This window comes from Scyliorhinus torazame, chromosome 17 (genome assembly GCF_047496885.1).
Source record: "Scyliorhinus torazame isolate Kashiwa2021f chromosome 17, sScyTor2.1, whole genome shotgun sequence".
In the NCBI taxonomy this organism is placed as follows: Eukaryota; Metazoa; Chordata; class Chondrichthyes; order Carcharhiniformes; family Scyliorhinidae; genus Scyliorhinus; species Scyliorhinus torazame.
This window is the reverse complement of record NC_092723.1, coordinates 137,976,908-137,991,505: the sequence shown is the minus strand read 5'-3', so window position 1 is coordinate 137,991,505 and position 14,598 is coordinate 137,976,908. Positions and strand designations below refer to the sequence as shown.

At 49.3% G+C, this 14,598-nt stretch overlaps 1 protein-coding gene across 5 annotated transcripts in view; it reads left to right on the top strand.

Annotated features, from left to right (window-relative positions):
- Positions 1–14,598, top strand: part of LOC140394181 (probable helicase with zinc finger domain) — a 682,830-nt gene that overhangs the window by 649,456 nt on the left and 18,776 nt on the right. For all 5 annotated transcript variants that reach the window (XM_072481139.1, XM_072481135.1, XM_072481136.1 and 2 more), the window contains one exon: positions 6,177–6,429. In XM_072481139.1, coding sequence (XP_072337240.1) covers positions 6,177–6,429 — 253 coding nt within the window. The remainder of the gene's footprint in view (positions 1–6,176; positions 6,430–14,598) is intronic.

Here is a 14,598-nt window from a genome sequence, read left to right as displayed (position 1 = left end):
AGACTTAAAAAGGGCTGGGTTAGCCAGGTGTTTCACTCTGGATTTGACGGAAGCGGTAATGGTCTGCAAAAGGGTGCGGTTCCAGGTGGAGGTGGTGGTTGCAGATCAGGGGGTAGATATGTGATTGTGGCAGGGATGCTGGAGGGGAGGCTAGTTAGGCTGGTAAGTGTATCTGGTCCCAATCGAGACGATGTGGGATTCAGGAAGAAGGTGTGTGGGGCCATCTCCGACTTGCGCTCACACATAGATACATAGAAGATAGGAGCAGGAAGAGGCCTTTTGGCCCTTCGAGCCTACTCCGCCATTCATCACGATCATGGCTGATCATCCAACTCAATAGCCTAATCCTGCTTTCTCCCCATAGCCTTTGATCCCATTCTCCCCAAGTGCTATATCCAGCCGCCTCTTGAATTTTTTCAAAGTTTTAGCATCAACTACTTCCTGTGGTAATGAATTCCACAGGCTCACTACTCTTTGTGTGAAGAAGTGTCTCCTTAACTCTGTCCGAAATGGTTTACCCTGAATCCTCAGGCTGTGACCCCTGGTTCTGGACACACCTATCATTGGTAACATCTTCCCTGCATCTACCTTATCTAGTCCTGTTAGAATTTTATAAGTCTCTATGAGATCCCCCCCTCATTCTTCTGAACTCCAGCGAGAACAATCCCAACCTAGTCAATCTCTCCTCATATGACAGTCCCGCCATCCCTGGAATCAGTCTGGTAAACCTTCGCTGCACTCCCTTGAGAGCAAGAACATCCTTCCTCAGAGAAGGAGACCAAAACTGCACACAATACTCCAAGTGTGGCCTCACCAAGGCCCTGTACATTTGCAGCAACACATCCCTCCTTCTATACTTGAAACCTCTTGCAATGAAGGCCAACATACCATTAGCCTTCTTTACCGCTTGCTGCACCTGCATACTTACCTTCAGCGAATGGTGCACAAGGACACCCAGGTCCCGCTGCACACTTCACTCTCCCAATTTCCAACCATTCAGGTAGTAATCTGCCTTCCTGATTTTGCTTCCAAAATGAATAACCTCACACTTATCCAAATTATACTGAATCTGCCATTGGTTTGCCCACTCGCCCTACCTGTCCAGATCTTGCTGTAGGATCCCTGCATCCTCGTCACAATTCACCCTCCCACCTAATTTGGTATCATCTGCAAACTTTGAGATGTTGCATTTTGTTCCCTCATCCAAATCATTAATATATATTGTGAGTAGCTGGGGTCCCAGCACCGATCCCTGTGCTACCCCACTGGTGACTGCCTGCCAATTTGAAAAGGATCTGTTAATCCCTACTCTTTGTTTCCTCTCTGCCAACCAGTTTTCTATCCACCTCAATACATTTCCGCCAATCCCATGCACTTTAATTTTGCACAATAATCTCTTATGCCGACCTTTGTCAAACGCATGAAACGCACAAACTGATAGTGGCGGGGCGGGGGACTGGAACACTTGGTGCAGGAGCCAAGTTGAACAGGTCACGGCCGCGCTCGCTGGTCCCGTCAGAGGGGGCGAAGGCATGACTGGGTTAATGGTGGAAATGGGAGGGGTGGACCCTTGGGAGGTTTCTGCACCCGAGGGAGCGGGAGTATTCGTTCTTCTCAACGGTCCATAAGGTATACTCGCAGATCGCCTTTTTCGTGGTGGGGAAGGCCTTGCTGGCTGGGGTTAAGGGGTCGGAGCACTCGGCAATTGCAATATCAGATCATGCTCCGCATTGGATGGATATGGTACTGGGGAAGGTGGGGTACAGAGGCCGGGGTGGAAATTAGATTTGGTACTGTTGGGGGACCGAGGGTTCTGTGACAAAATTGAAAAAGTAATGGAGGAATATGTAGGTTTCAACTGCACGGTGAGGTGTCGAAGGCGGTTGTCTGGGAGGCTCTAAAGGCGGTGGTGAGGGGTGAGGTGATCTTGGTTAAGGCTGGGGTGGACAAAGAGAAGAGATTGGAGCATCATGAGATGCTGGAGGTAGATGGGAGTTATGCAGGAGATGGGGATCCAGTGAAGTTGGAAAAGAGGAAGGAACTACAGGGGAGTTTTGACCGACTATCGACCAGGAAGGTGGTGCGCCAATTGAGGTGAGCAAGGGGTGCAGTTCACGAGCATGGAGAGAAGGTGGGGTGGGGGGGGGGGCGTATGTTGGCGGGTCAGCTGCAGGGGAAATTGTCCAGGTGTGGGACAAGGCAGGGAAGTTGGTGGTAGCTCTGGATCAGATTAACAAGGTGTGCAACGAATTCTATGAGAGGTTGTACAGGTCCTGGGGGAGACCAGGAGATACAGGAATTTCTAGATGGGCTGCAGTACCCGGGGTTAGGGGAGGGGGACAGGGCTACATTAGAAGGGGCGATAGTGGAGCAGGACATAAAAGATCCGATTGGGAGGACGCATCGGGGAAGGTGGCAGTGCCGGATGGGTTTCCGGTGGAATATTATAAAGAATTCAAGGATAAGCTGGTACCACTGATGGTGGGGATGTTTGAAGAGGCGATAGGGAAGGGGGTGTCACCACCAACTTTGGGGCAGGCATCGATTTCCCTGTTGCTTAAAAAAGATAAGGATCCGACGAAGTGTTGGTCGTATAGGCCCATATCACTTTAAAACATGGACGCAAAGGTATTGCCGAAGGTACTGGCAGGTAGGCTGGAGGAGTGCCTCCCAAAGGTGATAGGTGAAGATCAGATCGGGTTTGTGAGAGGAAGGCTGTTCTTTTTGAACATTAGGAGAGTATTGAACGTGGTTATGGCACCGATGGAGGGGAAGAAAACAGAGATGGTTGTGGCACTGGACGCCGAGAAAGCATTTGACCGGGTAGAATGGGGGTATTTGATGGCAGTTCTGGAGCAGTTTGGGATTGGACCACGATTTGTGGACTGGGTAAAGCTACTGTATAAGAAGCCGCACAAATAGCATCAGCTTGGGATACCTTTCTCTTCACCGTGGGACTAGGCAAGAATGTCCTTTGTCCCCCCTACTGTTTGCACTCAAGATTGAGCTTAATAGAGTTAAGAAGATATGGGGTATGGAAAAGGATAGTCCCGGGGCGGGGGGGGGGGGGAGCATTGTCCTTAAATGCTGATGACTTCTTGTTATATGTGTCAGAACCGAGTGCGTCAATAGGGGGAATATTGGAGCTGCTTCGGATGTTTGGGTCTTTCTCGGGGTACAAATTAAATATAGACAAGAGTGAGTATTTTGTGGTGTCTTGGCTGGGAGTGGGGGCAGGGGTGGGGGGGCTGCTATTCCGTAGGGCAGGGACTCACTTTAGATACCTGGGGATGCAGGTTGCTCGTGATTGGGTGGGACTCCGTAGGTACTTATGCGCGATCAATGACCACTAAAACGAGGTTGTAGTCCAACTGGAGGCTTTAATAAGCTAGATGTTTCCCCCAGCAGCTCAGGTACAGAATGAGGGCTGCTGGGACGGCACATGTTCTTATAACCCGCCTATCAGGGCGGAGCTATTATCCACTCTAGCCATTAGCAAGCATACAGGTTCTACCAATGGTACTGCAGCCTCTCAGGTACCGTAATACCTATAATACCACAGGTACAACATTTCTAGTTTGGTGGGGAGGGTGAAAGCTGATCTGGCAAGGTGGGATGGTATCCCCCTGTCACTGGCGGGTCGCGTACAGTCGGTTAAAATGAACCTGTTGCCGCGATTTCTGTTTATTTTCCAATGCCTGCCGATTTTCCTGCCAAAGGCATTTTTTAGAGAGATTGAAGGAATGATTACTTTGTTCATATGGGGAGGGAAGGTGGCCAGAGTTATTGTGGTGATTATGCATCACTGTAAATACACAAGGGGTTAATGTAAATACACTACGACTAAGTAAACAATTGAGGGAGAACCAGAGACTTATGACATACAGCTAATGAACGCATAGAACAGGACACGACCAATGGGCAGTCAAGACACCCAGAGGTGACACTACCACAAGGTGCATTACACAACCCATATATAAGGACAGGGCATACATGCTCTGTCTCTTTTCCACAGGTGACACTTGGAGAGTAGGACAGGGGCAGATCAGAAGCATTACACCCACCACGTGGCTTACAGCAGACTGGTTAGTTAGACTGAGTTACTATAGCAAGATTAGCAGGAGAGTCGAACTCATAGAGAACTGTGCTAATGGTTCAATAAATCACATTGAACTTACTTCAACGTCTGGAGTATCTTTTGGTTAAAGCTGAATCGAGTTGCAGCCTGTGTTATCCCAGAGTACATCACACAACAGTTATAAAGGTGTTACTACAGAGAGGAAGGCAGGCAGGGGGTTTAGGTCTTCCGAACCTGATGTATTATTACTGGGCGGCGAATGTGGAGAAGGTATGGAGCTGGGTCAGAGGGATTGATTCCTAGTGGGTCAAAATGGAGGAGAGTTTGTGTAGGGGGGGTCGGGATTGAAGGCGCTAGCAACAGCGCCGCTCCCGACGTCTCCGGGAAATTCTCAGGGAGTCCAGCAGTAATAGCTATGTTGAGAATTTGGAAGCAGTTTCACCAGCACTTCAGGTTGGGGGCAAGGTCAAGGGAAAATCCGATTTGGGGAAACCATAGATTTGAGCCAGGGAAGTGGGATGGAAATTTTCGGAGATGGAATTCGGACACTAAAAGATTTGTTTCTTGGGGGTCGGTTTGCAGGATTGAAAGAGCTGGGAGCGAAGTATGGGCTGGAGCAGGAGGAAATGTTTAGATACATGCAGGTTCGAGACTCTGCCAGAAAGGAGATACAGAGCTTCCAGGTAGAGCCGACCTCCACATTGCTGACGACAGGGGGACTGGAGAAGGGGGATAGTGTCGGCGGTTTACGGGACTATTTTGGAAGGGGAGAAGGGACCGCTGGAAGGGATCAAGGCAAAGTGGGGGGAAGAGTTGGAAGAGGGTGTGGAGGAGGGGTTCTGGTGTGAGGAGCTCCGGAGGTTGGGGCTGATACAGCTGAAGGTGGTATATAGAGCACACCTTACAAGGCCGAGGATGAGCCGGCTTTTTGATGGGGTAGAAGATGTGTGTGAATGTTGTGGGGATGGGAGGGGGGGGGGCCTAAACTATGTTCATATGTTTTGGTCCTGTCCAAAGCTGGAGGATTACTGTAAGGAGGTTTTTAGGGTAATCTCTAAAGTGGTGCACGTGAAACTGGACCCGGGCCCTCTGGAGGCCATATTTGGGGTGTCGGACCAGCCAGGGTTGGAAACGGGTGGGGAGGAAGATGTTGTAGCCTTTGCCTCGTTGATCGCCCAAAGACGGATCCTGTTGGGATGGAGATCAACCTCTCCACCCTCTGCCCTGGCGTGGCGGGGGGACCTGCTGGAAATCTTGAATCTTGAGAACGTTAAGTTTGAACTGAGGGCAAGGATGGAGGGGTTCTACAAGTCATGGCCATTATTCATAAGGCACTTTCAAGAATTGGATTACATCGAACATTGTGGGGGGGTGGGGAGGGGGACTGTATGTGTTAATGGGTGATTCCTGTTTCCTTTTTATTATTTGTTTATGTTAACATGCGGGCTGCTGTTTGGGAGTTTATTGGGAGGATCGGATTGTTGTTGTTGATGTGGGGATTGACATTACATTTGTTACTGATTATTGTTTTTGTCGGTGGGAATAAATTTGGGGAAAAATGTGAAAAAGAAGGAGAATAGAAATATTTTTTAAAAATAGTTCTACTTTGTGCATTCTACTGTATCACTATTGTCACATGATTTGCATCATCTTCCGTCATACCGTTCAATCACACCAACACTGTTAACTTTGACACCTGATTGCCTATCTGATTATGATTGAATCAACTTTCCAAACATACTTTTGGGTGTGTTCTGGCCTCCAAGAGGACCAATCAGAAATACAGATATTTACACGTGTTGCAAATAAACACAATCATGTTAAATACACATGCACATGTCATAAAAGTGTTTAATGACAGAATTCAGAACAAAACCATCTCTAAATGCCTCAGGTCAGGCTCGTCTCAGAGTAAAGCTCTTTTTAAATACCACCATAAATTACCTGACCTGTGTTTGTTGCTTAAAATAGGTTTGAGAGTAAACAAATATTCTCTACTGTAGCACAGAGGTGCTCATATTGTATACTGTGTTGCCTCATTCAGTTTTGATTGAAGTTTTTTCTTTGATTGCATAAGTTGTCTTATTTTCCTTTCCAGGCTGAAGTCAGAGTGTCAGGCAGACCACTGTATCAGAGGCATTCTGCATCCAGCCCTCTGGGAGCTTCCTCGATGGAAAGTAGCCAGGGACCAAGTCCATACTGCAGCCCAGATCAGCAGCTATCACCCGACCCAACCAACCAATTGGCAGGGGACCCGGATACAGAGCTTTATAACACCATCAGCACCTACAATGTCCAGTCCCCCGTGTTGAGTCCAGAAAGAATTGTATACAATGGGCAATTTTTAACAGGTATTTATATTTCACTTTGTAATAACTGGATCCTTTTAATGTTTTTAAAGGATTTTTCGCCTAGTTTAGTACTGGTGATGACCTATTTAATGTAATTACTAGAAGAAAAGCAAACTACTACAGATGTTTGGGATCTGAAACAAAAACAAAATACTGGAAAAATCACAGCAGGTCTGGCAGCATCTGTAGAGAGAAACCGAGTTAATGTTTTGAGTCCAATATGACTTTTCTTTGAACTCTTCCAAAGACGAATAATATTGGACTTGAAACATTAGTTCTATCTCTTTCTTCACAAATGCTGCCAGACCTGCTGACTTTTACAGCACCTCTTGTTTTTATTAAAACAACTACTGTTTGTTTCTGGGGAAGAGCCAATGTTGCTGCACTGAATAGTTCATGAAATAGTAGAAGATGAGATCACGGCTAGGAGATCTGGTGCTACAGCGAACCAGGAAAAAGCAAAATAGGTCACTCTTGTTTCAACATATCTTGTCAGAATTATCTTTATAAAAAATAAACTTAGAGTATCCAATTAATTTTTTCCAATTAAGAGGCATTTTAGCATGGCCAATCCACCTACTCTGCACATCTTTTGGGTTGTGGGGGCGAAACCCATGCAAACACGGGGAGAATGTGCAAACTCCACATGGACAGTGACCCAGAGCCGGGGTCGAACCTGGGACCTCAGCGCCGTGAGGCAGTAGGGCTAACCCACTGTGCCACCATGCTGCCCGTCAGAATTATCTTTTGAGCAATTTTCCCTGGTGCTCATTGGCATATGATTCAACTCATAATTAAACAATTTGTGGAAAAGGTGTATCAATTGCAATGAGCATGCCTGAAATAATTCTTACATCCTGTGTTGGATGAAAGCTTCTCTGTTGTTGACAGGTGAAAATTATGAGAGATTTTCCCAGCTGTTCGTGTACAAAAACTCGTGGAATTATTCTTGTGCTTTTATAAACACAAACTAGTTAATTCCTGAATTAAACTAGCAACAAAGAGCAATACAATTATTGGGCAGCTGGTGGCAGCTTAAAAATTCAAGTAATAAATCTGGTTTAAACTACCTTGGGCAGGGTTATGGGAACCAGAAGGTAACAATATAGAGGGAAAAGCAAGGTGCACAAAGAATTGGGAGAGGCAGATTGCTCTTCAGAAAGAAATAATAAGGTATTAAGTGAGGTCCGGTGGCGGCTATGAAGGAGTAAGTCGCATATTTGGTGGCTCCCGCTCGGGTCAGACTTTTGGACCTTTTCCCCCGATTTTCTACCAGACTTGAACTGTAAAACTGAAGACAGAGGCAATTGTGCACTTAATTCCCACATCGGTTCATGGAGAGAAGGACTAGAAGTGCTCGTAAAGGCAGAAGCAGAAAGCCAGAGAAGGCTTGGGCTGAAGCTGCAGCGGGAGACAGCATGGCAGAGGACCGAACCTCTGGTTTGTCGACCCAGCGGTCAACGGAGCAGCTGATGCAAGTTATTCAGGAAGGCTTTGCTTGGCAGAAACAGGACTGCTTGGACCCGATAAAAGAGTCGATTGAGCGGCTGGAGCTTAGATTGGACGCCCAAGGTCGGGCGATCCAGAAGGTGGAGAAGGCGTGGCTGAGCAGGAGGAACATCAAACTGCGGTGGAGTTGGAGGTGGGGATGCTGAGAGACCAGCAGAATAAGCTCCTGGAGAAGGTGGAGGACCTAGAGAATAGGTCCCGCTGGCAGAACTTGAGAATCGTTGGGCTCCCGGAGGGGTCCGAAGCTTCTCAAACATATGAGTGGATGCTGGGGCATACATCGCAGATATGTTTGAGAAGCTGCTGGGGGATGGGGCATTCTCCCGACTCTTGGAGTTGGACAGGGCTCACAGAGCACTCACGAGGAAGCCGCGAACGGGAGACCCCCCGAAGACAATGGTGGTGCAATTCCACAGGTACTTGGATAAGGAGCGCATTTTACAGTGGGCCAAGCAGACACGGAGCTGTAAGTAGGGTAATAGTATCCTGCAGGTCTACCAAGACCCGAGTGTGGAGGTGGCCAGGAGAAGAGCAGGCTTCAACCAGATTAGGTCGATCCTTTTTAAGAAAAAGGTGAAGTTCTGACTGTTGGATCCGGCCCGTCTCTGGATCACATACGAGGAACAGCACTTTTATTTCAAGTCGCCTGACGACGTGCTGGACTTCGTGAAAAGGAAAGGACTGGTGGTGGACTGAGAACTTTTGAACATTGCTGCAACGTTCATGTTTTTTTTTTCTTTTTGTTTCTCTGTTCTGTAAAAAATAAGTTTCTCGTTTTTCATTTTGTGGAAGCTGTTTGTAATGCCTTCTGTATTGATTTGGGACCAGTGGCAGAGCTGAGTGAGTTAAGGTTTTCATTTGCACTGTTGGTGTGCTTGTTTAGATTTTGGTGTTTTTCTGTCGGGCAATTGTGTGGGGATTGTTTGATACTGGAGTATGTTTGTATGAGACGTGGGGAGGGAACAATAGGTGGGAGACTATCCGGCACCAGGGATGGGGGCCACCAAGCTAGCTGGGCGGGCGAGCTCACGGAAGGGCAGTGGGGGGGGGGGAGGGGTGCATATGTTCGGTTTATCAAAGGGGTTGGGTTACAGAGTGTTGTTACTAGGGGGGAGGGGGGGAAAATGTTCTGCTGACGAGGGAGGGACTTGGGCCAAGGGACAGAGAGGAGTTTGGGGGCGGAAGCTGCCTGGGAGCGGGCCGGTGGAGGCGCGGAGCATGGGCTGGAGGCGGGTTCAAAAAACGGGATGGCTGATCGGCAAAGGGGGGGTGTAATGAGCCCCCCCAACTAGGCTGATCACCTGGAATGTTCGAGGGTTAAATGGGCCAGTAAAGAGGGTACGTGGGTTCGCGCATCTTAGGGGACTGAAGGCGGAGGTGGTAATGTTGCAGGAGACACATCTTAGAGTAACTGACCATTTGATTGAGGAAAGGCTGGGTCAGTCAGGTTTTTCACTCGGGACTGGATTCAAAGACTAGAGGGGTTGCGATCCTGATCAATAAGCGGGTAGAATAGTTTCGGATGTGGGAGGTCGGTACATTATGGTCAGTAGGAAATTGAAGGGGGTGCAGGTGGTATTAGTAAATGTTTTTGCGCCAAATTGGGATGATGTGGAGTTTATAAAGAGGATGCTGGGGAAGATACCGGACCTGGGCTCGCACAGGTTGGTCATGGGAGGGGACTGCAACACGGTTATTGACCCTGGCTTGGACCGGTCAAGCTCGAATACGGGCAGGGTGCCAGCAATGGCAAAGGAACGAAAAGGATTCATGGAGCAGATGGGGGGGGGGGGGGGGGGGTGTGGATCCATGGAGATTTGGACAGCCGAGGGTGAAGGAGTTCTCCTTCTACTCACACGTGCATAAAATGTACTCCCGGATCAATTTCTTCATTTTGAACAGGGCCTTGCTGGCTGGGGTGGTGGACATGGGGTACTCGGCGATCACAATCTCAGACCATGCTCCGCACTGGGTTGACCTGCAGGTTAGTAAAGACAGTAACCAACGCCCACACTGGAGGTTAGATGTGGGACTTTTGGCTGACGAAGGGGTGTGCGAGCGGCTGAGGAAATGTATTCTGTACAACCTGCAGGTCAACGACACGGGGGAAATGTCAGCAGCGGTGGTTTGGGAAACATCGAAGGCGGTGGTCAGAGGGGAGCTATCTCGACACAGGCCCATAGGGAGAAGGTGGACAGGGCAGAGACGGACAGACTGGTTAAGGAGATACTACAGATCGATAGGAGGTTTGCGGAGACCCCAGAGGCAGGGCTTTTAGGGGAATGGCGGAGGCTACAGGCGGAGTTCGGCTTGTTAACCACAGGGAGGGAGGTTGAGCAGCTGAGAAAGGCAAGGCGGGCGATCTATGAGTATGGAGAGAAGGCCAGCAGAATGCTTGCACAGCGGCTTAGAAAGAGGGAGGCAGCCAGGGAGATAAGGAAAGTAAATAACGGAGATGGGAAACTGGTTGGAGATTCAGCAGGGGTGAATAAGGCGTTTAGGGATTTCTACAGTAGGCTGTATAGGTCAGAACCCCCTACGGGGCCGGAGGGGATGAGGCACTTGGGGGGGCTGAATTTCCCAAAGGTGGACGGGGAGCTGGTAGAAGGGCTGGGGCCCCCGATCGGATTGGAAGAGATAGTGGAGGGTCTGAAGGCCGTGCAGGCTGGTAAAGCCCCGGGGCCGGACGGATACCCAGTGGAGTTTTATAAAAGGTTCTCTCGGATATTGGGGCCGGTATTGATGAGGATGTTCAATGAGGCAAGGGAAAGAGGGGTGCTGCCCCCGATGATGTCACAGGCCACAATTTTGTTGATTCTGAAGCGGGACAAGAACACGGAGCTGTGTGGGTCCTACAGGCTGATATCCCTGTTGAATGTGGACGCCAAACTGCTGGCCAAAGTTTTGTCCTCCAGGATTAAGGATTGTGTTCCGGACGTTATTGGGGAGGACCAGACGGGGTCTGTTAAAGGTAGGCAGTTGGTGGCCAATGTAAGATGGTTGTTAAATGTGATCATGATGCCCCCGGATGGTAGGGAGGTGGAGACAGTGATCGCAATGGATGCAGAAAAGGCTTTTGATCGGGTAGAATGAGATTATCTGTGGGAGGTACTGGGACGGTTCAGATTTGGGCGGGGCTTTATTGACTGGGTCATGTTGCTGTATCAGGCTCCTGTGGCAAGTGTACGGAAGAATAGGACAACATCGGACTATTTTAGACTGCACCGGGGGACAAGACAGGGATACCCCCTCTCCCCACTGTTGTTCGCGCTAGCTATAGAGCCGTTTGCAATTGATCTGAGAGTCTCAAGGGTCTGGTCCGGGCGGGAAGTGGGGTGGGGGGGGGGGGGGGGTAAAGCACAGAGTCTCGCTCTATGCAGATAACCTGCTTCTGGATGTATTGGATCCATTAGAGGGCCTGGAAGAAATCATGAGGATTCTAGGGGAATTTGGCCGGTTTTCGGGTATAAGCTAAATATGGGGAAAAGTGGGATGTTTGCGGTCCAGGCGAGGGGACAGAAGAGGCAATTGGGGGAGCTGCCGTTTAGATTAGTTAGGGGGAAGCCTTAGGTACCTTGGCATTCAAGTGGCGCAGGAATGGGACCGGCTGCATAAATTAAATCTGGCCCGGCTAGTAGACCAAATGAAGGACAATTTTCGGAGATGGGACGCACTCCCACTGTCATTAGCTGGGAGGGTGCAGACGGTGAAGATGACGGTCCTCCCGAGATTCGTGTTCGTGTTTCAATGTCTCCCCATCTTTATTCCGCAGTCCTTTTTTAACAAAGTGATCTCTGGCTTTGTTTGGGCGGGCAAGACCCCGCGGCTAAGGAAGGTAATGCTTGAGTCGGGGTGAGGGCGCGCTGGCGCTACCAAATTTTAGTAACTATTACTGGGCGGCGAATATAGCCATGATCAGGAAGTGGGTGGTGGTGGAGTGGTCGGCATGGGAGCGTATGTAGGCGGCTTCATGCAAGGGCACCAGTTTGGGGGCGTTGGTAACTGCGCCTCTGCCGTTCCCGCAGGCAGGGTACTCCACCAGCCCCGTGGTGGTGGCGGCCCTGAGAGTCCGGGGGAAATGGAGGAGACATGTGGGAGCAGAGTGAGCATCGGCCTGGTCCCCAATCTGTAATAATCACCGGTTTGCCCCGGGAAGTATGGATGGGGGGTTCCGGATATGACGGAGAGCAGGGATTGAGAGGATGGGGGATATGTTTATAGAGGGGAGCTTTCCGAGTATGAGAGCGTTGGAGGAGAAGCTTGGGTTGGCGAGGGGAAACAAATTCAGGTATCTGCAGGTGCGGGACTTCCTACGTAAACTGGTGTCAACCTACCTGCTCCTACCACTAAGGGGGATTCAGGACAGGGTAGTTTCCAGAGTGTGGGTAGGAGAAGGGAGCGTCTCGGACATTTACAAGGAACTTATGGGGTCAGAGGAGACGCAGACCGAGGAGCTGAAGTGCAAGTGGGAGGAGGAGCTGGGAGGAGAGATAGAGGATGGTCTACGGGCGGACGCGTTGAATAGAGTCAGGCTCAGCCTGATACAATTTAAGGTCGTTCACCGGGCTCATATGACAATGGCCCGGATGAGCAGTTTCTTTGGGGTGGAAGACAGGTGTGCAAAATGTGCGGGAGGACCAGTGAACCATGTCCACATGTTCTGGGCATGTCCGAAGCTTAGGGGATTCTGGCAGGGGTTTGCAGATGTCATGTCCACGGTGTTAAAAACAAGGGTGGCGCTGACTCCGGAGGTGGCGATTTTCGGGGTGTCGGAAGACCCGCAAATCCAGGAGAAGAGGCAGACTTTCTGGCCTTTTCTTCACCGGTAGCCCGGAGACGGATTCTATTAGCTTGGAGGGACTCAAAGCCCCCGAAGTCGGACACCGGGCTATCGGACATGGCTAGCTTTCTGTTTGGAGAAAATCAAGTTCGCCTTGAGAGGGTCACTGTTAGGGTTCGCCCGGAGGTGGCAACCGTTCGTCGACTTCTTCGCGGAAAATTAATCGTCAGCAGAAGGGTGGGGGTGTGGGGGCTTAGTTTAGCTTTGAGTAGGTGGTTAATAAAGGTGGGACCTGTAAGGGAGGGAGACAGCTTTTGCACTATGTTTATAGATTCATGTATATTGTTTATTGTGTTGTTATAATACCAAAAAATACCTCGATAAAATGTTTATTTAAAAAAAAAAGTGAGGTCAGAGTAAGAGGGAATCCAGTAAAGGCTAAGTTAAGCCTTCTCCACGTTCATCACCAGCACTACCTCCAACTCCTGCCCCTCCGATTGCATCATGATTACATTAAGCAGCCTCCTCATGTTCGCCGTCAACTGCCTCCCTTTCACAATCCCATTTTGTTGTGTTTGGTCCTTGGACTTCACGAAGGAATTCACCAAACTCTATGACTTGTCCATACCAGAATCTTTTATTGAGTCTCATGTGGTAAGATAGCAATCTGATTCAGAGCACATTATCATGGAAACTGCTAACTACTCCTCTGGAACTTGCATCTAACACTGATCATTCACATGTACATCTTATTACCCTCTCAATCATCTGCAGATGGCCGGATGCATCGCCCTATATAGCTGAGTCACATGACCTTGGTCTAGAGACTGCATTGTGTGTCTGTACCGCCACCTGCTGGTTGGAGGTCACACACTCCAACTCTGATATAGCCCATAGGCATATCGCCACACATTTGATGTATGCCTATCATCCCCCGGCAGGGGGCCCAGACTCGTACAGCCTTCTATAACATGCCTCAAACACACAATTAACCCTTCCGAGTCCATCACCACCATACTCTTATCATCGCTCACTCTGCCAGTCTCCCTCGCTGCCTCTTGCTTCCTCAACTGATGGGTCAACATCCTGTTCACCTTCTCCCCTTACTCATACACTGCCCCCCGGCCCACCATAACTGCCCTACTACCTTCCCCGTAGACATTAGCTCACACTCCATTTGGAGACCCTGCCTCTCCTTCAAACACTCTGCCTCCGGCTGCTCCAAGTATCTCCTATCCACCCTCAAAATCTTTTTTTTTTAAAATAATATTTTATTGAAAATTTTTGGTCAACCAACACAGTACATTGTGCATCCTTTACACAACATTATAACAATACAGATAATAATGACCTTTTTTATTTAAACAAGAACAAAAGAAAACAACAACAAATAAATAAATATTAAATAACAAAAATAAAAACTAGCCCTAATTGGCAACTGCCTTGTCTCAGGCCACACCCCCCCCCCCCCACCCCCCCCCCCCCCCCCCCCACCCCCCAAGTCCTGGGCTGCTGCTGCTGCCTTCTTTTTTCCCCCATCTATCTTTCCGCAAGATATTCGACGAACGGTTGCCACCGCCTGGTAAACCCTTGAGCCGACCCCCTTAGGACGAACTTAATCCGCTCTAACTTTATGAACCCCGCCATATCATTTATCCAGGTCTCCACCCCCGGGGGCTTGGCTTCTTTCCACATTAGCAATATCCTGCGCCGGGCTACTAGGGACGCAAAGGCCAAAACATCGGCCTCTCTCGCCTCCTGCACTCCCGGCTCTTGTGCAACCCCAAATATAGCCAACCCCCAGCTTGGTTCGACCCGGACTCCTACTACTTTCGAAAGCACCTTTGTCACCCCCATCCAAAACCCCTGTAGTGCCGGGC